We start from the raw sequence: 27,278 nt of genomic DNA, 5'->3' as shown, positions 1-27,278 counted from the left end.
GGAAAGATAAGGGGGTAAGCAGCTGACCTTGGAGTGAAGAGATAAAACAATGGGAAGTGGAGAGGCGAAAGGTTTCTCAAGAGAAGAATGAGGAAGAAGAGCCTTCAGAACAGATTCCATGTCTTTTACTGACGTCTGAAGCAGATTAACTTTGATTTTCAGTTTCTGGTGCACCAGAGCCACGGCAGTAAAATATATTTTTAAACCCATGAGGCTGTTATGCGGGTGTACGTAAGATAGAGAAACAAATTCAAGAAGGGCTCTGCCTAGAATAGCACATATCACACTCTCCAAATATTATTCTGTAAACCTAATTTATTTTTACTTTGCAACATATGTTAATGAACTATATTACAGCAGTCTTTTCCAATTGTCAGTATAAAACATAACACTACTCATTTTTTTTCACAGTGCCTAGTGTGGAGATATGTTATGAAAAAGGACAGTGTTTACAGATTAAACTTACTCCCTTTTGAACCTCATCAATTTGTTGTCTTCTTTTTTTCCTTTTTTTTCTCTATCATGAGATACAGCCACACTTCACTACTTATTATATTTTAACAGTGATTTTCATTTAAACACATCTAAAATTTTTGGAAGAATGTTTGTCATACAGTAGCCAATAAAAGGTGTTTTTATTACTGTTGTTATGCTGTTAATAACATTTCACCTGATCATTAAGGAGATCTGGGATTCAATTCTTGGCCAATACACCTCACGCACAACCACCACCCCTTCTGAGTGTAAGCCCACGTGTTGCTGTGGAGGCTAAAGAGGTGAAGCTTCCAGACTTAAGAGAGACTAGGAGGAACAGTCTTACCATCTACTTCCGCAAAGCAGCCAATGAAGATCCTAAGAATCACACGAGTTCAGTCCAGACTGACCACAGGAATGGTGCAGGACTGGACAGCATAGAGATCACTTGAGGTGGGGCCTTAACAGAAGTTAATGACAAAGGTGCAACCAAGGCGCCCCTTGGAAGCCTGGGTGGCCAAGAGGCTTAGTAGTCTCACGTACTTTAGATGCACTGTTAGGAGGGACTAGTCCTTGGAAAAATATACCATGTTTGGAAAGGTGAGGTCAGCACAGGAGAGAAAGACTTCAGGGAGGTGGATTGACACAGTGACTGCAGTGATGGGCTCAAACATATCGAGACGGTGAAGGGTAGAAACAGGGTAGGACGAAGTGAAGATTTACTGTTCACAGGGTCACTATGAGACATGTTTGACTGCACCTAGCAACAACAACGAGAGCAACACATATTTCAAAGCCTGTATCTGCTAAGACATTCCTATAGTTAGGCAGGAAGATTTTATACTTTATACTCTTTATACAACTCTTTATACAACTATATACTCTTTATAATCTATATACGTTATAATCTATATACTCTTTATACAACTTTATACTCTTTCATCGTGTCAACTGATAAGAGCAGATGATCTTTCATTTGCACACAAATAAGACTGGTATAACTCACAAAATGATCAGCTACAACTGCAACAGTGTTTAAACATCAATTTTAAATGCTTCTAGATGAGAGTGGCCTAATACAAGTTAGTGTCCAAAAGGACAATAAATGCTGGAAATAACAAGCCCATTTCTTTATTGGGAAGAAAGCATAATGTTACCACGCACAAAATTCAAGTGCATGTGATCTGGATAGCTCGGTCTCATGCATTATCAACTCACAGCAGCTCTACATGCAACAGGTAAAAACCTTACCTGATCCCGTGCCATCTTAACTTCCACTGTGCTTAACAGTCACTGTGTCAATCTACCGCTCAGAGTACCAGGCTTTCCCTCAAATATGCCAAAAGGAGAAAGAATCCAAACAATCCAGAGGATGAGAAGATGAAAGTTTAATTTTTTACATTAAAAAAATAATAAAGATTAAAGAGGATGTTTTTAAAGTTTATAAAATTTATAACCAAATTTATTTTTTCAAATTTTAGACAAATAGAGATAGAAGAAAACATTTGGACTATGTACTCTCAGGTAAAAAAAAGAAAGCCTAAGAGTGTTGCTCGCAACATCGTAAAATACATAAAAAGTATTTAGTTGTATGCAGATAACTGATCCATTAGTTTGAAGAGGTATCTAGAACACATGGGTGATTCCGTGCTGCTCTCCTAAAAGTCCTTTCTTATGTCCAAAAATCAAAACTAAACCCTCTGCACTTAAATTGATCAACTCAATTTCAACTGCTTCTTCTAGGACAGCCCCAAACAGTATCCAAAGATATCAATGTTTACAGATGGGAAGTAAAAAACATCATTCACTACACCACTAGGGTTCTTTTACTTCGAAAAGCAAGTACAAAACCCTATATGGGAGATTCCCTATATGGGAGATCAAGAGGATTTCTGAACTAACACCCCTGCCACTGAGTCCCAACTATGGCAACCTTCCATCACTGTAAATCTTTACAGCTGATTGACCGTCCTCAGAAACAGCTGGTGGATTCCAGTCACCAATCTTTTGGTTAGTACCCACCATGTAAAACACTGCACTATAAGCATTTATATATCCTGACTGAATATATGAAGGTCCATCAGGTATTCTAAGAAGAGGGAAGAAGAATTCTATATTGGCAGTTCTAAACCCCAAGTTTCAGGGCAGGGCTGGAAACAAAAAAGAGACTCAAACGATTTAATTTTTTAATTGAAAAATTATATTCAACATGTTACTTCTTAAAAGACAAGGATGGTGAAACGTCATCTCATATACTTCGGGCATGCTGTCCAGAGAGGCCAACCCTTGGAAAAAGACATCATGCTAGGTTGAGGGTCAGAGAGAGGAAGACCCTGAATGAGATGGATTGATATAGTGAGTGTACCAATGGGCTGGAGGCTCCCTGGAGATCCGTACTGGAGGATGATGCAGGCCAGCGCAAGACTCAGATCTTCTCGGGGTTGGTATGAGCTGTAGTTGACTGCAATACCTACTGGCACCTAACAACAACAATTTCATTTCCAAGGTGTTCTCAACAGCAACTAACAATAACAACTCTCAGCCATTTGAGTATCATGCTGTAAAACTTTTCTTGTATACAGCTTAACATATTTTTGGAGGTAAAAGTTATTCCGAGTTTGCTAGAAACATGTTTATTAATAAATTCCCAAATTTCATACAATAGGCTAAGAAAACATGGGCAAAACCACCTTGGAGTCACTAACTTCAGTGACCAGAAATAGGCCAAATCCTCTTCCCACTACTGAGACATGCTTTTTCATGTCCGGTTATATAGCTTTGCTTTATTCTGGTATTAATGTAAACTATTTTTCAGAATTGCAGGGGGAAAAAATACTACAGGGAAAATTCAAAGTAGACTGAAAGATATATATTTCTATTTCTGAAGGACAGAACTGATAAGGGAGGGGAAACGCTACAGGAAAAAATCCAATATGGATTAAAATATATATTTATATTAGCTGAAGGACAAAAACATTAACTCAGACTCTTAAATGTTTTCCTTTCCTTTTTCAAAACAATTGCTTTCATCATGCATTTTTCTCTAATTGTTATCATTAGGGCTAAAGGTCTTTCTGGTCTACCTATGACTATTAAACCCACTAATAAACCATCCTAACTTTAACAAAACATAATGTGACTTTAAATTAGTTTGTATTTTGTTTTGTTGTAATCTGTAATTCTTTTAATATCCCGTCATCTCTTTATAATGGTTATTTTTAGAAAGTGCCTGAAAGAAGGAACCAGGAAGTACATTTTCTAGTAATTTGTACTATAATGTTATTTTCCAACAAATACAGTTTACTTGGTAATAAACTTAAACACCATCTCCCTTGTTTATAACTAAGAATTTATTATTTGAAAGGTCCAAAGAGTTGATTTTTTTTTCTAGGCTTAACTGAAAACAAAATAAAGTATTCGATTCCTTGACAGAGAAACCATTCCCATTCAGTGATCCTTTTACTAATGCTATCTTTAGATTCCATGAGGCTTGCTTATGTGAAAAAATAAAATTAAATCCTGCATGCGCTTAGATAGAGTTACAAATTAATGTTCTCTATTCCTGTTTATAATAAGAGTTCCAAGAATGACTATCACGTGAGTATAATGGAGATCCTTAAAGACATGAAAGGGCTGTACAACTATGTTGTTTAATTATATATATTCCAATGCTAGGCAACTCTCCAAACTTTAGTGTAAACAATGTAAATTAAGCAGAATAATGGAGTTTAGGCTTTTTATAGACACCTCTGAATGACAGTTAACCTCTCCTCAGGATTTATAAATTGTTTGCCATGATTAGTACTGATTGCTTAAAAACAAGCTGACATTTGAAGCTCAACTTAATGGTATGTTCTAAGGGTGTCATTTCCACGCCCCTAACAGTGGTTTAGAACCAATGATTCGCTTCCAGATATATGGTGAAAGTATCATCACAGATTGTTAGGTTAAGATTTTATATAATAGGATACCAAAAAACCCACTGTTGTTATATTGAACAGGTAATATAGTGTTACAGCAATCCTGTTAATCTGATGAATTCATAGCTCAAGACTATTTTTAGACCAAAGTCCATGTTTCTGAACTCTCTAGAAGTAGACACTGGGTTTTGTTCAATGATTGAGGAGCCCTGGAAGGCAAACAGCCACAGAACAAAAGGTAGTAAGTACATGCCTACCTTTGAGTTTTATAAGAATGAGTCTCATTTACTCTTCAGAGGACATTGTTTATACATTCCAGACTTCCATCTTATAATTGCTCCAGGATTTGTAAAAAGGAAATCTCAGCAGGGAAGCAAAATTTATTCAAAGCAATAGCTGCACATAATTGGTATAAAATATCAGGACACTCTGCTCTGTAATCTTTCTCAGCCACACAGATCTCCAACCCCGCCCAACACCCTTTCCATATCCAAATAAATTTTGACCCGTTCTCCCCCACCATGGGAGTCTTTCCTTTCCCTACCCAACCAGATTTCGGTAAAGGTCCTGTGGAGAATGTTCAACCCTCTTTATGTGAGAAGCTTTCCTGATGCCCAATTGAGTGAATTCCAGTTTACCTGGTTACTATGGTAACTGGGAAGCAAGATGAATCCATGTTGTTGAAGAAAGCTGGTTTCATCATTTATATTTTCATAAAACATTCTGAGTTAATTATATATTTTTATCGCACACAAAAGTAAGCTAAATTTTTCATTGTGTCTTATCATCTGAAGAACTCAATTAAAGGAACAAAAGAAGACACCTGAATGTGAACATTATTATATAAACCTGGGAAAAAAAATACATTAAAGAAAGGTGAGTCAGAAAGTGTGTCACATCACAGATATACTGCCAGTGCAATCTTTCTCCAGCTTACTGTATCACTGCTTTTTAGCATTAGTTGGATTTCTGGCAAAATTTCCTGACAGGTTAAACAGGAAAAAGTAAACCAATTGCACCTTCCGATTCTAAATGGCATTTTCATTTTAAAAATTACTTCCAACAAGCTCTGTTAGAGCTTTGAGAATTTAGTATCATTTGAAAAAGTCATTTGGTTAGATGTTAGTAGATGTATCTTTACTCATGTCAATCAGACCATGTAGATTTTTTTTGTTGTTGCTGTTTGGGAAAGGATACCATCTCTATGAAACTGGAAACATAAGTTCTAATACTCAAAAATACTGAGCGTGCATAGCAAAATACACATTTCTAAAATTTAATGAATGACATTTAGTACTTGTTCTCTTTTAAAGGGAGAGTATTAGCTGTCACTCTGATGTCCAATTTTTTTAAAGCCCATTGCCATCAAGTCAGAACCAACACACAGATGACTCTTCAGTGGGTTTTCTGAGGCTTTAAATCACACCGGAGGAGACTGTCTTTCTCCTGCAGAGCTGCTGTTCTGCAAGAGATAAATACAGCCTAATGAAGAAAAACTAAGCTTGAGAAAATAAGAATAGTCAGAAAGCAAATACCTATGTATTTATTGGCACCAAAGTATTTTCAGTTGTATTACAATGTCATATTTATGACTTAATAATTTCTTTTTCCTTTAGAAAAAGAGATTTCTATGTAGATGGTTCAAGTGGTTTTTTTTTTATTTTAGACTTAGGGTAACACATATTGCTAAGGATAAGCTAAAGAGAAGAAAAACTATTATGAAAAAGGTCAACAGAATGCTAGGAATTAAAGATATAAAGTTAAATACATAAACCAAGAGAAAACAAAAAGAAAGAAAACTAATTCAATGTATCAAAATTTTGAAGGGATTATACATATGCCTTTAATAATACATCACCACTACTCATTTTTTTCTTGAAACTAATAGAGAATGACTACAAATCTTCAGTCTTTGGACATCTCTGCAAGCAACTGCCTGTGTATGGAAGCAGTGACTATATCACAGAAACGTATTTGTTGTTTTTTAATTGTGGTTATTTTAATGATGATGTGGGAGAAGGATGGGCAATCTCCTCCCATGCCATTTATTGCCTCTGAAAACCCGCCAGAGGGTCAGTTATGGGTCAGCTCTGACTCGATGGTAAATAACAACAACAGCCACATCAAAGCTCTGGGAGTAGTGAATGAAGCCAAAGGCAGTCCAAATTTGCCAGCTGCTCTATGGGAGAATGATGAGAGAATCACCCATGTGACTTACAACCTCTGAAAATCTACTGGCGGATCAGCAATGAAGTGGTTCTGACTCAGTGGGAACAATTTTAGAGTTTAGTCACATCAGGCAAAAATCAAAAAAATTCTATTCCTCATTCTCAGGAGTCACAATTCAAATGCTAAGTTGCTCCTTGAGGCTAGTGGCCATCACATCCACCAGAGTTCCACCATGACAGACAGTTCAATATAGCAACACTGCAGCCTAGAATTACTTTAAATAGCAAGTAATTAAATGTCACATGAAATGTGGTGCTTTTTATAACTCTTCCATTTCACCTCAATGATCTAATGCCAACAATCTGATTTCTTTGTTTGGGATATGAGCATACATGTTAGGAAAGACACACCTCCACTAGCAGTTAATTTTCTTAGAAAGTTGGCCACTATTGACAGCAACATGCTCAGCGTATACCTGGGACTCACTGAGTCCTTCTTAGTTCAGTCATCTAAATGGAAATGGATTTTTATGATAGTTACTAGCATTTTTAATTGAAAGAAGAAAAAAAAATTCCCACTAATGGAAATAGTGAGCAGTCATTTATTCAACAAGTATTTACTACCCCCCATATTTCCATTTGCTTTCTGACTTTCTCCACTCTATTCTGTGCCCTGGAAAGCTGACTCTCTGCATCAATGGGTTGCTCCTCCCTCCTGAGATCAACATGGGTTGACGTGGGCTGGCCCCAGGTCACCAATCCTGAGGCACCAGTCCCAGCACAGCTATTCCTCAAAATCTGCTAACTGCTCCCACTTCTTGTCCCTTCAGACTTTGCAAATAAAGATGTCCATCTTTTGCTGACCTCAGGCTATATGGCATTATGTCTTTTAGTTTCTGTAAATCCGAACTACACATGTCTAACTATTCCTTTCTATGAAACATTCTTTAAGTACCAAGTTTGAATGTATCATGTGCTTCCTGCCAGAACCCTAAGTGGTGTAAACACTTCCTAAGTGTCAGACATAGTTTGAGGCCCTACGAGACCTCCAGCAAACTCTAAGGATTATAGTTTCCAGAAATGCAAGCTTTTCAAAAAAACATTATTGTTTTTTGACTTTTAGAAATCTACATTGAAAGACTTAGAACCAGAAAAGGACAAAATAGATGAATGAAACCTCCGAAAAATCAAATTCCTACGCACATCAAAAAAACTTCTCTGAGGTAAAAAGGAACCCCACACACTGAAAAAAATACTTAGCAATCACATATTTGGTAAAGGATTTATAGTTAAAATTTATTTAATACTCCAGCACCTCATCAAGAAAAGGGCAAAGACACAGACATAAAATGAGCACAAGCTCTGAAGAGACTCTCCAAAGGAGAAATTCAAATGGCCAACCAAAAAAAGTTCAAAATTCCTAGTTATCAGAGATACACAAATAAAACCAGCAATGAGATATCATCTCACCTCAACAACAATTGCAAAGTTCAACAGGGGAGCAAACAGCAAATGCCAGTAAGGATTTGGAGAAACCAGAACTCTCATTCTCACTGCTGGTGGGAATGTAAAATGATACAAGCATTATGGAAGGCAGACTTGTGCTTTCTCAAAAAGTTGGAAATAAGAAATACCATTTGACCCAGTTAGCTATTTCCTGGAAATATACCCTAAAGAAATCAGAGCTGTGATGCAAACAGAATGGATGCACATTCATGTTTATTGACGCATTATACACAATAAGGAAGAGATGGAAGCAGACCAACTTTGTCCATCAACAAACTAATGGGTAGAAAAACTATTATACATTCATACGATGGAATATTACACAACCCTGAAAAATAATGAATTTGTGAAACTCTATATGATATGGATGAATCTGGAAAGCATTGTGCACAGTCACAAGAGGACAAATACTGCATAAGGCTACTGTTATAAAACAGGATAGGCATGGGATAGCGGGGTGAGACAAGAACAGATAAAAGTGGGTAGAAAACAGTGCACTGAAATGGATGAAGGAAAGAACTGAAAGGAATGTATGATTAGGTATTATATGTATGGCAATTAACAATCTGGAACAAGAGCTGCATCACAAAGTGAACTAGGGAGGTGGGGGGGAATGTACATCAATGAATGAATGAAAACCCAAACTTTCTGTAAAATTTCATTAAAACCATAGTAAAAAATATTTAAAAAGACAAAAAAATCATTATTTTTAGATACTAATTCTCATACACATAATTTTTAAAGCTAATTTCACAGAAATTTTCACTTGAATGGTCTGCTCAATGGCTATAGGGACTGTATAAGTTGTGTTTAACATAGTTATTGAATCTTTTGTTTTTGTACTTCATAGATTGCTTATATGACAAAGACAAACTAGCTTAATAGTAGTGAGCCACCTTTTAGGTATAAACAAGGAGACCATGATGAAGTCTAACAGAAAAAGTAGAGACTGTTGTTATGTGCTGTCAAGTTGCCTGTGACTTAAGCATTTCAAGATAAAAGACCCATTTATCCTCATCATGCATCCCTTTTAAGCAGAAGCACTTCATCTCCAAAGAATTCTGTCTAAGCCTTACATTTTCCCTTTACCATGTTGGTAAACAAAAGATTTTCATTAAATTCAATAAACATTTATTAAAGTACATACTATGTGCAAAGTTCTTTCTCCATACCTTTTCAATCAATATGCAGAACAGATCATTTGGGAGGCTGGGCTTTATGTGGAAGGAATATGGCATGAGGGTTGGAGACTCATCAACAACCTACATTATGTAGATGACACAATCCTGCTTGCTGAAACTGAGGAGGACATGAAGCGCTTGCTGCAGAAGGTCAATATGAATTGAAGCTCAACATCTAAGAGATTAAGATTGTCACCACTGGGCCAATTGTCAGCACTATGATGGAGAAGAGATTGAGGTTGTTAACAATTAATTATAGCTTCCTTGGCTCCACAATCAACACTCTTGGCACCAGCAGTCAGGAAATCAAAAAATGAAGTGCACTGGAAAAATCTGCTGTCAGGAACCTCTCCAGAGTACTGAGAAGCAATGTACAGACTCTGAAAATCCACCACAGGGTCCCAACGCAGTGGTAATGAATTGGTTTGGTTTTGCAATACATTTTAATAGACCAAAAAAGGAATAAGCTCAACTTCCTGTCTTTAAGGATCTTTTATGCTTATGCAGGAGACCCATAGTACATAAATTGGAAACACAATGCAGTATTAAGCAATTACTGAATACTCATATATGACTACGATTTTATTTCCTAATATTTTTGGGTTTTCCTCTGTATCTGAGTGAAAGTTAAAGCAGAGTAGGAAAAAATCAAATTAGTAAACTTTAATAATTAAATTCTAGTATCTCCATTTCTCAAAACTCCCAGCTGTAGTCACCAAGAGGTGGAATTCACTAGTAAAAACATGCCAACTAACAACAATGAAAAGCAAGAATAGAATATAGACGGCTCACAAGGAAAACACAATCAACACAGATTATGAAATATCTGCCTCAACTCTCTTGCATAGTCTTAAAAATGTAGGTAAACTGTTCTTAAAAGATTCATAACGTATTATGACTGCTGAAAGATACTCAAACTAAAAAGCTCATCTAAGAAAGCAAATTTACATCAGAAAGGAAAATTCTTGTATTTCCTAGCCTAATTACTCATCTGCTCATTTGAACCTAACTTTCCTTCTGAAGTTTCAGTCACTCTGATGGAACGTGTATGTTCTCAGCTTAGACAAATGCCGATGGCTTCTAAGATGCTTGCCCATCTTTCATTGTTAAATCTATGAAGGAAATCCACATACAAAGCCATGCTGCTTGGGGAGAAATTTGGAACAATTTATTTAGGCATAAGCATTATTAATGGCAAAATATTTTGGCTCAGCATTCTAAAATGATCCACACAATCCCACCCTAGGGAACTTTCTAGCCTAAGTAGTCAACTTCTCTGTAAAATAAAGCATACAAAATTTTCTACAAAGGCAATTATCTCCCCACTCTTGAGCTATACCACCTTAATGCACACTTATCAATTAGTACAAACAATGTGGCACTCTTAAAGGCAATACAGAAGTTCTAACCCAATTTTAAATACCCATGGTTCTTTCTGTCATTTCTTCCTGTGCAGCCAAGCCTTCTAGAGTTCATCAGTTATATTTAGACACATTACAAACAGAAAGATTTGAACCAATTCATGCAGAAGATTCTCATAACAGTGATGGAAAACATTTTTTTTTAAAGAGTATCTACAACTGTACTTTGTTTGGTTCCATTTAATGGAACCCTGTTTTTAAAAAGGTGCAAATCAAATCTAGTAAAACATAAACCCATCATTTTTGTTTGAATTAAGAACTTACTTAGAAAATCATTTCATCTAATATCTGATTAGTCTTTAATAGCCCATGGTTGCTGATGATTTAGCTCTAAATTATACTTTCTATCAAGGATTTTTTTGACCTGAAATACTCTTTGAAATACATAAATGAACTAAAAAGGCACCTTCACTGTTAAATTTGTGTTTTGTAAAGAGAAGACAAATAATTCTAATTTCTTTGACATATCTCATTTTTTCCTGTATTTGATCTCCTCATACACAGTGTATAACCAGAAGTGGCATTAGCAGCTGTTGGACTTAATGAAGAAATGATCCAAAGCATGAGGCAAAAGCTGTGCCCACATGGTACAAGGGCTTGTGGATGACCGCAACTGTGCATTTTGTTGTTATCCACATAACTGACTAAAACGGAGTTTTCGAGGCCTGTGTGATGATGGTCAAAGATTGCCAATAGTGTTCTGTGTTAAAGATACTTATTGTTTCAACGTAAGTTTTAAATAAACATATTTCTTTAGAAAAAAAAAAAAAAGATTGCCAATAGTATTCAAATACCCTGGGAGGGAAAAAAGGGACAGCAGTATCAGAGATGATCTGTAGGGTTGGGCATCAGAAGTTAGCTCTCATCACAGTGGTGAACAAGGCAGACATGGAGACTCTGACCATATGGGAAATCTCTAGGCATGTTGAAAAAGTGAAATTATTTGGGCCCACATCTGGGACTATTAATTTAAAAAAGAGAGAGAGAGAGAGACCGAGACCCTTAGGAATGTGATAAAGAAAAAATCAGAAACAGAACAAGGCTATGAATAGACCACAAGCTATGGAGAATGAACTATGGGTCCAGTTATGAGTTACCCAGCTAATTTGGGAGGGGGATGGCCAATCTGCGTGAACTCTGAAATACTGTTTTGGGATGCCAAGAGAGAAGGCTATGCTTGGAGAGAAAGTACAGCAATAGGATCAGTCCTGACTGCCTTAGAGGTGACCTCAGCCAGAGACCACACCAAGTCCATTTTAGAATCCAGCTGGTGCCAATGGTCCCGTTCACACCTCAAACCAGCCTCCCTGAGAAATTTCCAGAATGAATGCTGAACTTATGAGTGGTCTCCCTCCTCTTTTCTTCTCTGCAGGGAAGACTTGGCATTGGCTTGCCATGTGAAGTTTCCTCTTTACCTTTGGTCCTTCCACACGTACGTCTTAGGATCTCTAGTTCTGCCTAGTCTCTCCTCATCTGTAAAATGAGTGGCCTGGGCAAGAAGATCTTAAAGTTCCTTTCCGTTTAACACTCTGTGATTCTTGGACATTTTAAATTCTCAGAATCATAAAATTTAGAGTTGAAAGGACCGTCAGAAGTCATCAATTCAACCTCCTTCTCAACCTCAGCTAACCTAGCCAGAACTAATAAACTTTGAAAGTTCTATGGAGTTGTTACTGGCTGGCAGACTACGGCAATAATCAAAGCTTACGACCTTAAACACAACATGAAAAAAATAAAGACTTTCAGGGCATCTAAATGTGAAGGAGCTAATACCCACAGAAAGGCATGTTCTATTGTTTAGAAGTTATCAACTAAGTAGTAATTCCCAATCTTTGTTTTCAGCATTAACAAGGCATGTTGAAAGATCACAAAGGGATGTCAGAAAATTCTCAAAAAAATTTATTTTCAACTTATTACACATATAAATATATAAGACAGAATGATGAGGAGTCATAACATTAAAGAAATAAAGCCTCACAAACAAAATCAAAAGAGTATACAGAGAAACAATTATATTTTGAGATGCATTCATTTAAAAAAAATTAAAAACAATTCACTTGAGCTGTTATGGGTAAGTTTTGGTGGTAGGTAAGCTATGTTCCAAAATTAATTTTGATCTCTTATAATAATCAATCTTTCTCCTTCTTCAAAGAGTTATTTTCTTAACAGAAAATTTATGTCTGCTATCATGTCCAATTTTAAAATACATTAAAGAAACAAGTATTTCAACTAGCATTTTGTACTCTATTTTATTATTAATTACTCAAAGTGGCAAGTTCATAAATAAGTAAGAAGTTATGTACCTGTACCAATGTACAGTCTGGAAGAGAAATTATAGTTAAGATATCATCTATTGCAAAAGAGATATAATATTTATCATTATTCCAATAAAAATCCTCATAGTTTTCCTTTTTTTGTGAAAATTGACGAGCAGATTCTAAAATGTGTAATGTGAAGTGTTAGGAGAGTCAAGAGCACTCTGAAGATTATACTGCTTTATTACTATCATGCTATAGGCGTTAAACTGTAGTATGAGCACAAGGAAAACAAAAAGCACAGAAAAAAAGGACCACATAAATATAAAATGAGAAGCTCAATTATGATGACTCAGAACAAGGCCAGAGAATGACTGGGGAACAAACCATCAAGTTCTCATATAAATTCAAGCTGAAGCTAAGAAGGTTAAAAGAAGTCTACAAGAGCCAAAAATCTGATCCTGAGTATACTCCACATGAATTTAATGAAAAATTTAAAAGTAGATTTGATGTTCGGAACACTAAGGACCAAAGACCAGGTGAATTCTGGGGCATCAGGGACATTACACATGAAGAAAGCGAAAAGTCATTAACAAGATAAAAGGAAGGAAAAGAGGAAAATGAGTACCAAAAAGACTCTGAAACTTGCTCTTGAATGCAGAGTAATTAAACCAAATGGAAGAAATGGTAAAGTTTAAAAAGCTAACAGATTTCAAAGGGCAGCGTGAAAAGGCAAAGTAAATATGGAAAAGACATTTAGCTAAAGAAGATTTTTCAGATGATCAACAAACATATAAAGAAATGCTCAAGATCATTAGGTATTAGAGAGATGCAAATCAAAACAAAAATGAGATATCATCTTACCCCAGCAACAACAGCAAAATTCAGTAAGAGAGTAAACAACAAATGCTGGCAAAGGAGAGCTGGGAAATTTCACACACCGCTAGTGGAAATGTAAAATGGTGTAAGCTCTATAGAAAGTACTTTAGAAATAAAAATACCATTTGATACCACAATCCCACACAAACCCATTGCCATCGGGTCAGAACTGACTCATAGTTGATCCTCCATTGTATTTCCAAGGCGGTAAATCAGGTGAGGGGAGATTCCTCATCTTTTTCCCACTGAGCAGCTCGTGAATTTGAACCACAGTGATGGGCTAGCATTGCAACTTCCCACAGACTAAGCCATGATGAGTTCAGCAATCCCACCATATATACACGTAGACCTCCCAAAGAAATAAGAGCTCTGATACAAATACATATATACACACACACATGTTCACTGCATTAAGTATTTACAATAGCAAGAAGATGGAAATAACTCAACTGTCCATTAATGGATGAATGCTAAAGAAACTATTATACCTTCACTCACACAATGGAGTACTGTGTAGCAATGGAAACAATAACAAATTCCATAAGCCTTGTGTTACATAGATGTATTCAGAGAACACTATTCTGAGTCAAATAAGTCAGTCACACAAGGACAAACATTGTTTAAAACCATTACAAAAAGCTAAAGAAAGGTTAATACACAGAAACAATCAATATTGAGAGGTTACCAGGGATAGGAATGGCGGGAAAGGGGAGTAAAAATTAGTAGAGATTAAAAGACTCACATTAAGATGAGTGAAGAGAAAGGTAATATACATTACAGCACCCTATCACTAAATAAAGGAAAGAAACAGACAGAAAGATTAATGGAAATCAGACTTAGGGGGGAAATTAGACTACATTAAAGTCACAAAACAAAATGTGCATGAGTGGTTGAATAAAACAACTTGCTTTGCAAACCTTCATTCAAATCACAATTAAAAGTTTATAAAATATTTATCATTTAAAAAGGAATTATCATTAAATTTGTACTTTAAAAATAGAGTTACAAAGCTTGAGTTGTAACTGGAGTTAACTTAAACTGGAGTGATAAAATTAAAATATACATACACACTTAGCACTTCACAGGCTGAAAGGACTGAAAAAAAAAGTTCCAACCACCAGCTGCAATAATAACTTGAGAAGCTTGGGTGGCTCCACTGCGATCCCAAGGGCTCACAGTTCAAATCCACCAGCAGCTCTGTGGGAGAAGATTGGGCAATCTCCTTCCCTGTGATTAACTGCCTCTGAAAACCCGCTGGAGGATCAGCTATGGGTTGGTTCTAACTCAACAACAGCATGGAAAAAATATTGAATGACACAAGATGCATCTAAAGATGGTGGAAGGGACACATGGTCATTGGAACAAGGTCATTGTATTAAAAAAAAAAAAGGTTGACAGACTTCATATGAGCATAATTAAGTGTCCTGGAGTTCCCATTTTTCACAATATTGTCCATAATTTGCTATTATCTACACCATCAACTGCCTCTGCATAATGAATGAAACAGGTAAATCTCTTCCTGATACTCTTCTTACAGCCAATATCTATCTGGCATCAGTAAAAATAGTCTTCCTTTCACAACTTCTGCCTCTGGCTTGAGTCTCTGCTTAATATACTGCTGCAACCATATTTAATTATCTTCAACAAAATTTACTTATGTGTGATATTGATAATATTATCTTGTTTCTGTATTATGTTGGATCATCTTTCTTTGCAATGTACAGAAATACAGATTTCTTCCAGTCAGTTGGCCAGGCAGACTGACACAGTACCTGTAACAATAGGTTTGTGTACATCAGAGATAGTGAGGATACCACAGGATGGGGCAGGGTTCAGATCCTTCGTTCACAGCGTTGCTATGAGTCACAGCAGGCTCAAGAGCACTCACCAGCAACAGTAACGATTATGGTGGCACAGCTGTAGGGAGTTGTAATGCTAACTCAAAGTCCATGACTCTCTCTGGCAGTTCCAATGCAACAGTACTTCCAAACCATGAGGGATTCTGAAGAAGAAAGGTGGACAATTTCCTTCTGTGCAATTTCACCCTCAGAAACCCAATGACCAGTGAGCTTATAAGTTGGTTCCGATGCCACAGCAATAAGAATGATGTAAGCAGTATCCTAGTTCTAGTTATTGCTGCATCTTCTAGGGCCCAATACAATGTCTGCTCCGTAAGTGTTCAGTTTAACTAAACTGACCAGGTACTTCCATATATGTAATCCTGAACTGCCAAAGGACTACAGCAGTGTGCTTATTGCAGATAAATGGCTTTTAAATTCCCAATGCACTCATATTTAAAATTCCTAGTTTCTCTACTCAGAAAAAGGGAGATGGGAGAATCTGCATTTGGAAAACAAAACTAACCCAATGTGCAGGGGGGTTTAACAAGAGGAAACAAAGGAAGGTGCTGTGTGGTGCCCTAGAAAGCAGATGTTCATTAGGGCCCAGACACACAGATTACTATCACAATGTACTTATCTGAACATGCTATCATCAGACCACACAGCCAAATCAAATTCTGAAGGCGCAAAGGACGTGCACTGAAGAACATCCTGTACTGCTGAAACATGAATTTAAATTTTATGACAGAGATGGAGAGGTAGCAAAGAATACCAGATATCACTCACTGACATTTGAAATTCCATTTCAAAATGTGTGTTAGATCTAATCTAATCTGCTTTAAAAACAAAAAATCAATAAGATTTCTCTCCTATTAAAAATCTGAGAAACATACCTTCCAAGCATTTGGTACATTAATTTTTAAAAACCACAATACTTTGCAATTTTTAAAAATAGTAAAATATTTTAAAATTAGAAGGAACTGCATGTGATTTGGAATTTCACATCATTTAGGAAAAAAATATTAACAGCTTACCATTTGGCTGTCATATTTCATTTCCACTCTCAAAAGCACACATTTGTCATCAAAATAGTTTCTAGTATGCTAATTATGTACTCTTAGTCAAAGTATTACATCATGTCTGCACTTCTGTAACTCAGATATATTACTAAATAAAATTTTATTTTCAATTGTGATGTAAAATTGGATAAGGATTAGAGGAGAAAATAGGATTCAAAGGAACAACGGTAGTTGACGGACTGTTAATCACAGCATTTAGTATTAAGCAGCAGTCACGATTTTTTATCCAAATCAAGTTAAGACACACTTGGTCCCAGACTGGGGAAGATTTGGGCAGAGTATGTATGTAATGGTTGGCTGGTACGACTACCATATCTCACACACATCTCTCTGTGGCTGGTCCCAAGTTTAGAGGGGCATAAATCCTAGCGTGCAGGGGGAAAATGCTGGAGGTGGGAGTGAGACTGAGAGGATAAAGGGAACACACCTTGAAGGTGCCCAACCCTGGCTGGTTTTATCACAAGGTTTTGTAATCCCACATGGTCCCATTTCAGGAGCCCTGGTGGCATAGTGCTTAAAGATTTCAGATAAGAAACCAACCAGCCTCTGAGGCAGAAAAATGTAGCAGTCATCTTCTGTAAAGAATTACCGCCTTCACAATCCTACCGGCCACAAACTAGAAACAAAATACCCAGGGATTTTAGCCAGGCTCTTAAAGCCAGATTGGTTCATTCTCTGTCCTTCTGAGGAAAAATAATGTGAGTATCTGCCATCACTGTTTGAGAACTACCGTATAGGGTTTCCAAGGTTTTAATCTTTACGGAAACAAATGATTACTACATCATTTTCCCTCAGAGTGGCTGGTGGGTTGAAGCTGTCAACTTCTAGTTAGCAGACCAGCACTTAATCACTGGATTTACCCACCAAGGCTTCTCAAATGTAAACTTTTTAAAAAAAAAATTATTATTAAATTCTCACTGCCATCGAGTCAAACAGACCAATATCGCCACTGAGAGGCAGAGCAGTGCAACTCCTTCCAGATTAGTCCGCCAAAGCTCCCTCAAACGTAAACACATTATCCAAAATTCCTTTCTGGAGACTTGGACATGTTTCCTCCAAGTAAATCCCGAGCATGGTTGTCCACTGTGCGTATTCATTTTTCCAACTTGCAACAAAATAAAATGGGTCTCATGCAAAAGTGGGTCCCCAAACATGAAGAGCTGGGAAGCTGACATGTTCTCCCCTCAGATCAGAGAACAGTTTTTGTAACATGTAGGAAGCAATGCTATTTCATTGTACAAAAGTTTTCCTTGCAATCTCTTGCTACTCTGCTACCCAAGAGTCGAATGGATTCCATGCCCCATACTGAGGCCAAGCAGAGGCCATGTGGACTCCTAAGAACTTGGTTCTATCTGCAGAACTGAGTAATAGTGAATTTAAAAAAAAATAATAATAAAGAGTGACCAGATAGACAGGGAAATTAAAAAATCATAAATAATTAAATACCTACTATTTCCTAAAGAAGCGTCAATGTATCTTAGACACATTATCAATGTGACTACAGACAAGCTATGTATGATCTAATTAGCAGCATCACAAAACACATCAAACTTACTTTTGCCCTTTTACACAAGCAAAACCAAGAAAAAAGCAGCATTATACCAAATAATTAAAAACCAAGAAAGTAGCATTTCTGCATAACAATGTGTATAATATTAAAGGATTATAAGGCTTCAATTTTCAGCCTATCATAATCCTAATTGGTAGATTTAGTAACATATTTAAAAAACTAGAAAATAATAATATAAAATAAGGTAACTTGATATACAAATTTGGAGGAGATTAAGATAATGTACAAAATTTTTCTTCCTAAAAATTCTAAATATTCACACAAGGATTATAAAAAGAGAAAAAAAAATATTATCCATTCAAGAGACGTTCATTAATTTATCTAAGGTCCATTTTCTTGTTCAGATTTGTAGGTTTATTACAGTTTTCATAATAACTTTACTTTTTCCTACAAAATGCTTAGTGCTTATATCAAAACCTAAGACATAACCCACATATATTTATCAGCACATTCTCTGTCATTCAGACCCTTGATAATCAATCTTCCTGGTTGTACAATCTGTAAGTATCATTTGCCTATTTCTTGCATGATGTCTAGTCTTGTGAAGTGCTGGAGAGATAGCAAGATAGCTTTCCCACCTTCCCCAATGTCAAGTTCAGAGAATTGTAAACCAGGATCACTCAGTAAATAAGATCAATTGGCTATAATGCTTTAGCCCTTCGTGAGTCTGAGCAATTTTCCAACAAGTTACCAATGAAAGTTTAACTTAATTCCAGAGACTGATGTTACAATCAATGTAAGAAACCCTCCAATGGATGCTGGTTTTCCACACTTAAGTGGAAAGTTGGTTTTCCATACTTATATGGCACCATATTTATAATCAAGTCATCAGTTTATAATAGTATCTAATCTCTTTTTTTGTCTTTTTTTTATTTATTTTATTTTATTATTTGTGTGTGTGCGTGTACCGTCAAATCAGATCTGACTGATACAGGAGGAGATTGTCCCTCCTTCCTCGGCAGAGCATCTGGTGGATTCGAACCGTGCGCCTCTGGGATTGCAGTGCAGCTTCTTGCCACTAGGCCACCAGAGCTCCCCCTTTTTTTTAATCTTGATCCAGAAGACTAATCGTCAATGCTCTACAATCCATTTAGGAATCAGGTACATGCGTCCCTTTAAGAATTAATGAAAAGACAATGTACAAAAAGTACAAAGTAGCAAGGTTCCCCAGGAAGTCTCAATACCATTTCTCCCCTCCCCTTTCAAGCTTGCTCTCATCATCTCTGACATGCTTATTTTCCAGGGCTGGTTTGAAAAATTAAAATATTCAGATAATTATATTAAAGAAACTAGATGCATTAAACAAAAAATTAAGCAATTTGATTACAGCAGATCTATGTTTAGCAAATTGTTGGCTTAGCTGTCACCGTGCCCTTTATGCTTTTTGCCTAATATCTACAAGATTAAGAAATGCTTCATTTCAATGATCAAATTTGTGGATGCACTCAAATTTGTGTATGCATGTGTGTTTGATACATTTGGTTCTGAGAAGACAGTCTGCTGTTCTAAGAGTAAAGGTCTATATCACCCAATTGCTTGCTCTCATGAAGACACAGACAACTCCTATTAGGTTTTACTATGCATTCATTAAGATACATCAGAGAAAGCAGAACATTTAAATTCATCCCAAAGAAAATGTTCAAGTGCAGTGTTCAATTTTCAAGTATATGGTTTGATTTTTTCATCAAACATTATGCCACTGTACTTCAATCACTGACATATCATTACTAGGTACCCTTCTAAATAAGCATTTACACAGAATAAAATATTTCCACTTTTAGAGGAACATGATATATTTCTGCTATTACTATAATATCTCAACAAATGGCACAATAACTAGATTTCCCCTTCTTAAATGCTAATTGGTTAAATGTCCTATTTTGGATATGTCAATAATAAATAACTATAACCCTTACTACTTCAATCTTAGTTTAAATTGTCACTATTTAGTAAATGAGCAGATGTTGTGCCAAATATGAACTAAAGAAAGGAATATATTTTTTAAATTCAAGAAGAAAAAGTATGGCTACACTGGTAGTACTGATGAGGTAAAGGCAGCCTGAGTCACCAACTTATCATAGGTGACATTTTCCGTCTTCATATAACACTATAATATTTTTTTTACCAAGACTGAAAAAAAAAAGAGGGGCACTTTTCACCCCATAAACGAAGCACTGACCAACCACTTGGTGGATCAGCTTGGAGAGCTTATTAAATTAATAAAATATTTCAAAGTTGATACTACTGGGACAATATAAATCGGAAACATAAAACAAACTATATTGGCTTACATTAGAAAAGTAAATTTGATTTTTATGTTTTAGGAGTTCTACACACAAATTTTTATGCATTTATTTTGAGTAACAATAGTTCACCAACAAGTATCTCTTTAGCACCTACTTTATTTGGAAATCAAGGATGGAACAAGGAGGTGCTAATAACCTTTTAAAAAAATCTCAGAATGGGATCATGAAATTATATTATTAGAAAACAGTGAACCTTAGGTAACAGAGCACCCAAAGCCAATAAACTAGACAAGAAATTCCTCATTTTTAGAAAGAATAGATGATTTGTTAAATATCCATGTCATTTTTCTTAAGCACTTATCTTTCCATCCTACATTTCTCTCACATGGTTTGTGCTGGATAAGCAGATATTTGAGGGGGGGAGTAACTTCTTTTCTGGCAACTCTCATTTCAGTAAAAAGAAAAGTGAAAAGGGAGCCCTTAGCCTTTAGCTGAAAGAGCCATAGCCTAAGATTGCAATATCCATTATGTAAGTTAGGGTCATTGAAAGTTTCAATAAACCATTAAGCAAGCTACAAAGTAAAAGCAATTTATCAGTTAAGTTTAAAAAATATTTTTTTCTGGAAAGGTTATTCCACAGAAATAGCATGAGTTTGAATTTAAATTCAAAGCAAAAATTTTCACAAAATGTGAAGTATATCTAGTTACAGGAATAGCAAAGGATTGAACACTTTCTTTTCATTAACTTTTCCTGCTTCTCCCTAGTAGCTTAATATTTGACTCCTAGAATATACCCCCCCCAAAAAAAATTGAGCTAGTATGGAAAATTCAAAAGAAATAGCTAACAAGGGGGAAGGTAGTCAAAGTGCATTACAATGCATTTAATTTTAATGTTTCCATGACCTTGAATCTTCCAGCATCACTTCCAGATAGTTCTAATATCCTCCTCTGCTAAAAAAATAAGGTTTCCATCAATATAAAATACAGCATTTATTACACTGATAGCACCTAAGCAAATTTTGTTCATATCACAAATGTGTTTACTTCTTAAGATACAAAGTAACCTATTTCTTAACACTATGTATTGGCAGTCTACAAAATTAACATACCTTGTAGTTCTACTTATCAAGTTTATCTCTTCTGATTCCTGAAGAAACAGATTGTTTAAAACAATATTCACTTGGCTACAACTAAGAGTTGAGGAATTCAACAAACATTAATCATGTAAAAATCCACCTGAGAAAAGCAATTTTGCTCTAGTAGACAATACTATTAATGACAGCTTAAACTATAATGACTTAATCACATTTTTTGGGATGTTAAAGCTAGGTTCAGGTACATTCTTTGGCTTATTTTTATACAAAGATGGATATTTTTACATTATATAGAAAATAACACTACTACATGCACAGATGTTAAAAAAGACTTCAATCTTAATCTTTTTACATAAAATTTTAATAAATATGACACTAAGGATTATATCTAACCATGTATTTAGTAATTTCTTCCTTCTTTTTCTTTTCAAGATGTTATTTCAAGCCACATAAGTATTTGTATACATACATTAGCAATAATGTACACTCTAGGATCTTTGAAACAGACCATGATTCAAAGGTTGCCTAACAGTAAGTGAATTTAATACATTATCAACATTGGTTGATAATGTGTACACATAAGCCTCCCCATTAAATTGTTAAATTATCAAAATTATTCCTACACAGCAGTAAGCTGGATGCCAAATTCAGTTGTTTGCATTATAGCTCAAGTTATTTTAAATTAAGAAAATCCTTTAGAGCAATATCTGCTTATGTTTACAAAACTACATCAACATGCATCTCAGAATTAATGAATCAGGTAGAGCCTGCAGTTATAAGGCCATCCTTACCAAAAAAATTCAATAAAAACTAGGCTTATAAAATCAAGTTACTTGAAATTTGGTATTAAATATTAAGGTTTTATGAAAATCACAAAATATTCTTTATTTCCACTTGTGTGGTATTGCCACAGTACCCTCAAGTTCACATACAAGCAAATATATTGCTTTTTATAGTGATTTCCTTCTGTGAAAGTACAAAGCATACCAAAATGGTCATATGTTCTAAGATAACTCCTAAATATTATTTTTTATGATATAATATAGAAAGAACAAATATATTTGTAATGTGAACATTATAAAATAAATTGACTAAAACAAACTTGATTTGATCATTAGCACAAGAGGTCTTAGCCTTGACTTTTTTTTCCCACGTCAGAGGGTAGTGTACCTACGTCGTAACAAGGTTTAAAGGGTCATACAGAAGTATGAACACTCAATCATCAAGCTTATGAACCACAAAAGGATCTAAGTAACTTTTAAAGTACAGTAAAGAAAACTCATTTTCAATGACGATTTTATCTGGTATCTTCTACCCCTCTGACTAGAAGAAATCAAAGCTGTCCATGCCTTCATGTTCCTAGACAATCACATACATGTCTGGACCTCCTCATTTACATTAAATGTCACTTATTAAATAACTACGCCTTTGCTCAGTTTTTGATACAGCTTTCAAACAGAAGTTTCAAAACAACTCTGACTTGCAAACACATTCGCTGTACTTTAAACAGAATGATGGTTTTAGCCCCTAATTCCAGAAGGTTAAAAACACAAGCACACACATAAGCAAGCAAGCAAGGAACATCTCTGTAGACAGTTTGAGTTTATTAACTCTTTAGGTAGATTAGGCAAGACTTGTTTTCAAACTAACTACAAATCAAACAATGTTTATTTTCTTTTCCATGACTAACAACGACCATGTTACTAATGGGGAGGGGTGGGGGCGGAGTAATGCATTCCAAACTGTGCTTATCTAAGATTTGTATCTAGTCACTTTACATTTTGCTCTCTGAGACCCAATCAAGATATTTTCACAATAGGGAATTTAGATTTAATCATCAAACTTTATATAGGTCAAGCGAGCAAGAGTCCATTTCTCCTGAAACAAAGAAATTCGGAGCAATAGGATTCCAGATTCCACAGTAGAAACAGCAAGATGTGTTGTGAAGCTGTCATTTACCGTAATGCAAATCAATATTAAATGCTTTATGCAGGAAGTACACTTTCAGAAAATGGGCCCTAAAGCTTTCTGGGATCCGACTCTAATTACTAGAACAAGCTCTTGCCGTTTGTCTCTCTCTTCAATTATTTAGAGGGCAAGGGGGGAAAAAAAGTCAAGTGGCACTGCATTAGCTATATTAAATTTTATATACATACTTGGTTTCTAACTGACTAATAGTACATAGAAATAACTAGCATAAATGTGCCTTTAGAAAGGTGAGGGGTTTGTTTTTTTCCCTTTTCCACCTGAATATATACATTTATTATTCATATTGTTAAGTGCTGTATAGCTTGTCCTTTAGGTACCCAATGCTTCATATTTAAACACCTGCATTAAACATACATGATTGCTAAAAGATAGTGCATTGATTATACCACCAAATTTTTTAGATAACTCATATTTATAACGTAGCTCATACAAAAGAGAGTATCTTTATTTATTTCTTGCAAATAAATAATGAAAACTATATGGGCATGAAAACAGAACATCCACTCTGTTACTATCTTGCCGATTTCTGGTCACCCAAAATAAAACAGAAATGGAGGAGGGTGAAAATGAGAGCCTACAAGATAGGTGCTGACAAAAGCCCTTTTTACATGAACAAATAGAGTTATGGGCTAGGTACATGGACCACATGGACCATACACACTTATAAGAAAGGGGAGTTTATCAAGGTTGAACCTGAAAGTCTTCCTACAGAGTGAGAAATGCCTTCTGTCAGCAAGTAGGGCAGGATTATAACCTCTAAAGGAAAGTTCAGACACTGCATCCCTATCTGATTCTTTTATGATCTAGAACATCTCAGAGCTGAGGAAGGTGCTGCCTAAGGCTGGTGCATCCAACTTTCACTCTCCCACGTTATGAAAGAAAATTCCAAAGAAAACAGCGAAACCTTTTTCCATAAAATATGTGTATGTGTATACATACATATTTATCCAGAGATTCCAAATTCTTAGTGTAGAAAAAGAAGATGGGCTCATTAACAAGGTGCCCAGGGTCCCAAAAAGTCAATTTCATTTTGCCTGGCAACTCAAGAGTGTGCCAAGACCACCTCAGGAAAAAACCATTAGAAATCCATATGCAGGAGGCATGTAAGGTAGTTGGGAGTTTGGAGACGTTTGTTTTCTTTTAACTAAATACAAAGTCACTTCTTTCTCTGATCTGAAATCAGCGCATTGTCCTTCCTCTGCAAAAGCTCCAGGGGAGATTAAAGGGAACATCAATGAGTGCTAAGTGAACTTTGGCCACTTTTCCACCCAAAACAGCAGCGTAAAAGCAGAAATCAGTAACCAGGTGAAGTGCCACACCGCACAAAGATCAGAGACGAGGGGCGGGCGCACAGGGCTGGGGGCGGGAGGAGAGTGTCCCGTCCCCCTCAAGCCCCAGTCACCGCGCGCGGGAGGTTTAGGGGTATCCCCGGGGGCGGAAGGCTCCACATCGCTCCGCGGATAGCGAGGAGTTCCTGCTCGCAGGGCGAGGCCCAGGAGAAGAGGTCGAAACACCGCGTCGCCAGCAGATTCTCTGCGGGCCCCAGGCGTCGTCGGCTGGCCAGCCCGCGCTCGGCAAGGGGCGCCGCTCGGCCCGCGACCCTCCCAGCCGCCGGGGCCAGGAAGGGGCCGGCGGCTCTTTCCTGTCTAGTCTCTCCCCCCGCGGCTTTCTGTAACCCGATCTCCGCACTCGGCTCCCCGGGAAGCCGCCGCAGCGCGCACAGCCCGGCTCTGCCCAGGCCAGGTCTATAGTTAGCCACCGTCCATCAACTCCGCCAGGGCAGCGGGGGCGCAGCGCCGGGCGCCGGCTCCAGGGCTCGCTGCGCCCCCCTCCAGAGCCCGACCCCCGCGCGCGCTCCCGCGCTCCCCGCCTCTGTTGCCACCACCCAAGCGCCTTTACCTTGGCTTGAAGATACTGGGGGTAGTAGTAGGTGGCGTATTGAGGGTACATCTGCTGTTTCCACACTTTGCCCATGAAGCTGGAAGGGAGCCTGCCGTGCAGGGTCGCGGACACTTTGGGTTTTCCAAGTCTCGGTCTCTCCTGCCTCTCCCTTTCCGGCGCCGGCGGCGGCGGCTGCTGCTGCTGCCGCTGCTCCACCTCCCCACCCGGACCAGACGTTCTCCTCCTCCTTCTCCTCCTCCCAGGCGGCGAGAAAGACACTGCAGAGCGCAGAGGGCACCCCGGACAGGGCGCTCCCAAGGAGTTTCCTCCCCGCGTCCGACCGCTCCGGCGCTGCCAGGGGCTGGCGCGCGGGCCGCGCTGCGCTCCGCCGAGCCGGCTCAAGGGGCTGGAGGTGATCAATACAAGTGGAAAGTGCTGCTGCTACTGCGGCGGCGGCGGCGGCGCTCGGTGCCAGGCGGCATCTGGGGTGGGTGCGCCCGAAGGGAAGAGGGGAGAGGGGCTGGCCAGGCGAGCCCGTGGGGGAAGGGCGGGGCGGAGCCTGAGTGCCGCGGAGCCCGGGACCAGCTGGAGGTGAGGGCTGAGTCGTAACCACTCCTCACCTCCCAGGCTCGCGCTTGGACGGGCGGAAGCGCTGGAAGACCAGATCGCTTTGTGTTGGGGGTGAGGCGTGGTGTTGGGGGGTGGAGGCGGTGGATTTGGGGTACTCAGCTTAAGAACGGCAGAGTAGACACCTCTGCTGCTCTCTTGAGTTTTTCTCTTCGTTAGGGGGAGGGGAAAGAGGAAAAAATCTGATTAATCTTTCACTTTTCATCTCCAGAATTCTCTCTCTCGCTCTCTCTCTCTCTCTCTCTCTCTCACACACACACACACGCACACACACACACGGGCGGGGGTGGAGGGCGAGGAAGCATGATTTATGGCCCAGCCAAGAAGCTATTGGAGTTAGGACACCTGAGTTCTGTCCCTGTGCACCAACCCCCACCCCCCAGGCTGCAACACTAAATTTCTAGGTGACCTTGGGAAGGTTAGTGTCCTTCGGTTTGGGTTTCCCAGATGTAAGAGGTGAAATCATGTTCCTTACACTAGGGGAAGCAGAGCACTCTCATATTCTCATTCTCTCTCTCTCTCTCTCTTTCTCTCTCTGTGCGTGTGTGTGTGTGAGAGAGAGAGAGAGACAGACACACATACAAGGGCACACACAGACGGATAGATGGATCTTTCTAAGGGAGAGATGGCCCAAAGAGGCAGAATGATATTATTAGAGGACACAATATAGACATCAGCTTTTCTCTGCCTCTTACTAATGCTGCCAGACAGTCTGTCAACTCCCACTCAAGAGAAGGAAACTCCCTGAGTTTGGAATATTTTAAGGCCATTTTGAAAGTCACACTGGCATATTGTTGCAGTGTGCTTCGGTGACATATAAAATCCATCTCTCTCTTCTGCCTCTTTCCATCTCCTAATTGTCACAGTTCTAAACAGCCCCAGACGAACAGTAGTATTTCAGTTCACTACCTAACCTGGTATAATATAATGAAATTAATTTGTCCCTGAAGCTGCCTACCGAAGACTTTTATATTGTAGCGCAAATGCACAAATAAGGCATGTAAAAAAGACACACACACACACAAAAATTGAGAGTCTTGCAATTCAAATGTAATAAAAGAAAATTGTGACTACATAGGCTTTGAGCATTTTGTCATTTTGATTTTCCAACAGTTTCTTTTCTTAACAGCACAAGGAAAAAACAAAT

General features: G+C 37.7%; 1 protein-coding gene across 2 annotated transcripts in view; it reads right to left on the bottom strand.

Annotated features, from left to right (window-relative positions):
- The window catches only part of RBMS1 (RNA binding motif, single stranded interacting protein 1), a 272,153-nt gene extending 246,422 nt beyond the window's left edge, over positions 1–25,731 (bottom strand). Inside the window, exon 1 of one of the 2 annotated variants that reach the window (XM_006879366.1) lies at positions 25,523–25,731. In XM_006879366.1, the coding sequence (XP_006879428.1) occupies positions 25,523–25,597 (75 nt within the window). In that variant the 5' untranslated portion in view covers positions 25,598–25,731. The remainder of the gene's footprint in view (positions 1–25,522) is intronic. The other variant, XM_006879367.1, reaches the window with a different exon arrangement.
- Positions 25,732–27,278: the final 1,547 nt, after the last annotated feature.

The sequence above is a fragment of the Elephantulus edwardii genome, unplaced genomic scaffold (genome assembly GCF_000299155.1).
Source record: "Elephantulus edwardii isolate Elephantulus edwardi_28Jun2011 unplaced genomic scaffold, EleEdw1.0 scaffold00003, whole genome shotgun sequence".
Taxonomy (NCBI): Eukaryota; Metazoa; Chordata; class Mammalia; order Macroscelidea; family Macroscelididae; genus Elephantulus; species Elephantulus edwardii.
The sequence above is the reverse complement of the archived record's forward strand: the minus strand, read 5'-3'. Positions and strand labels throughout refer to the sequence as shown.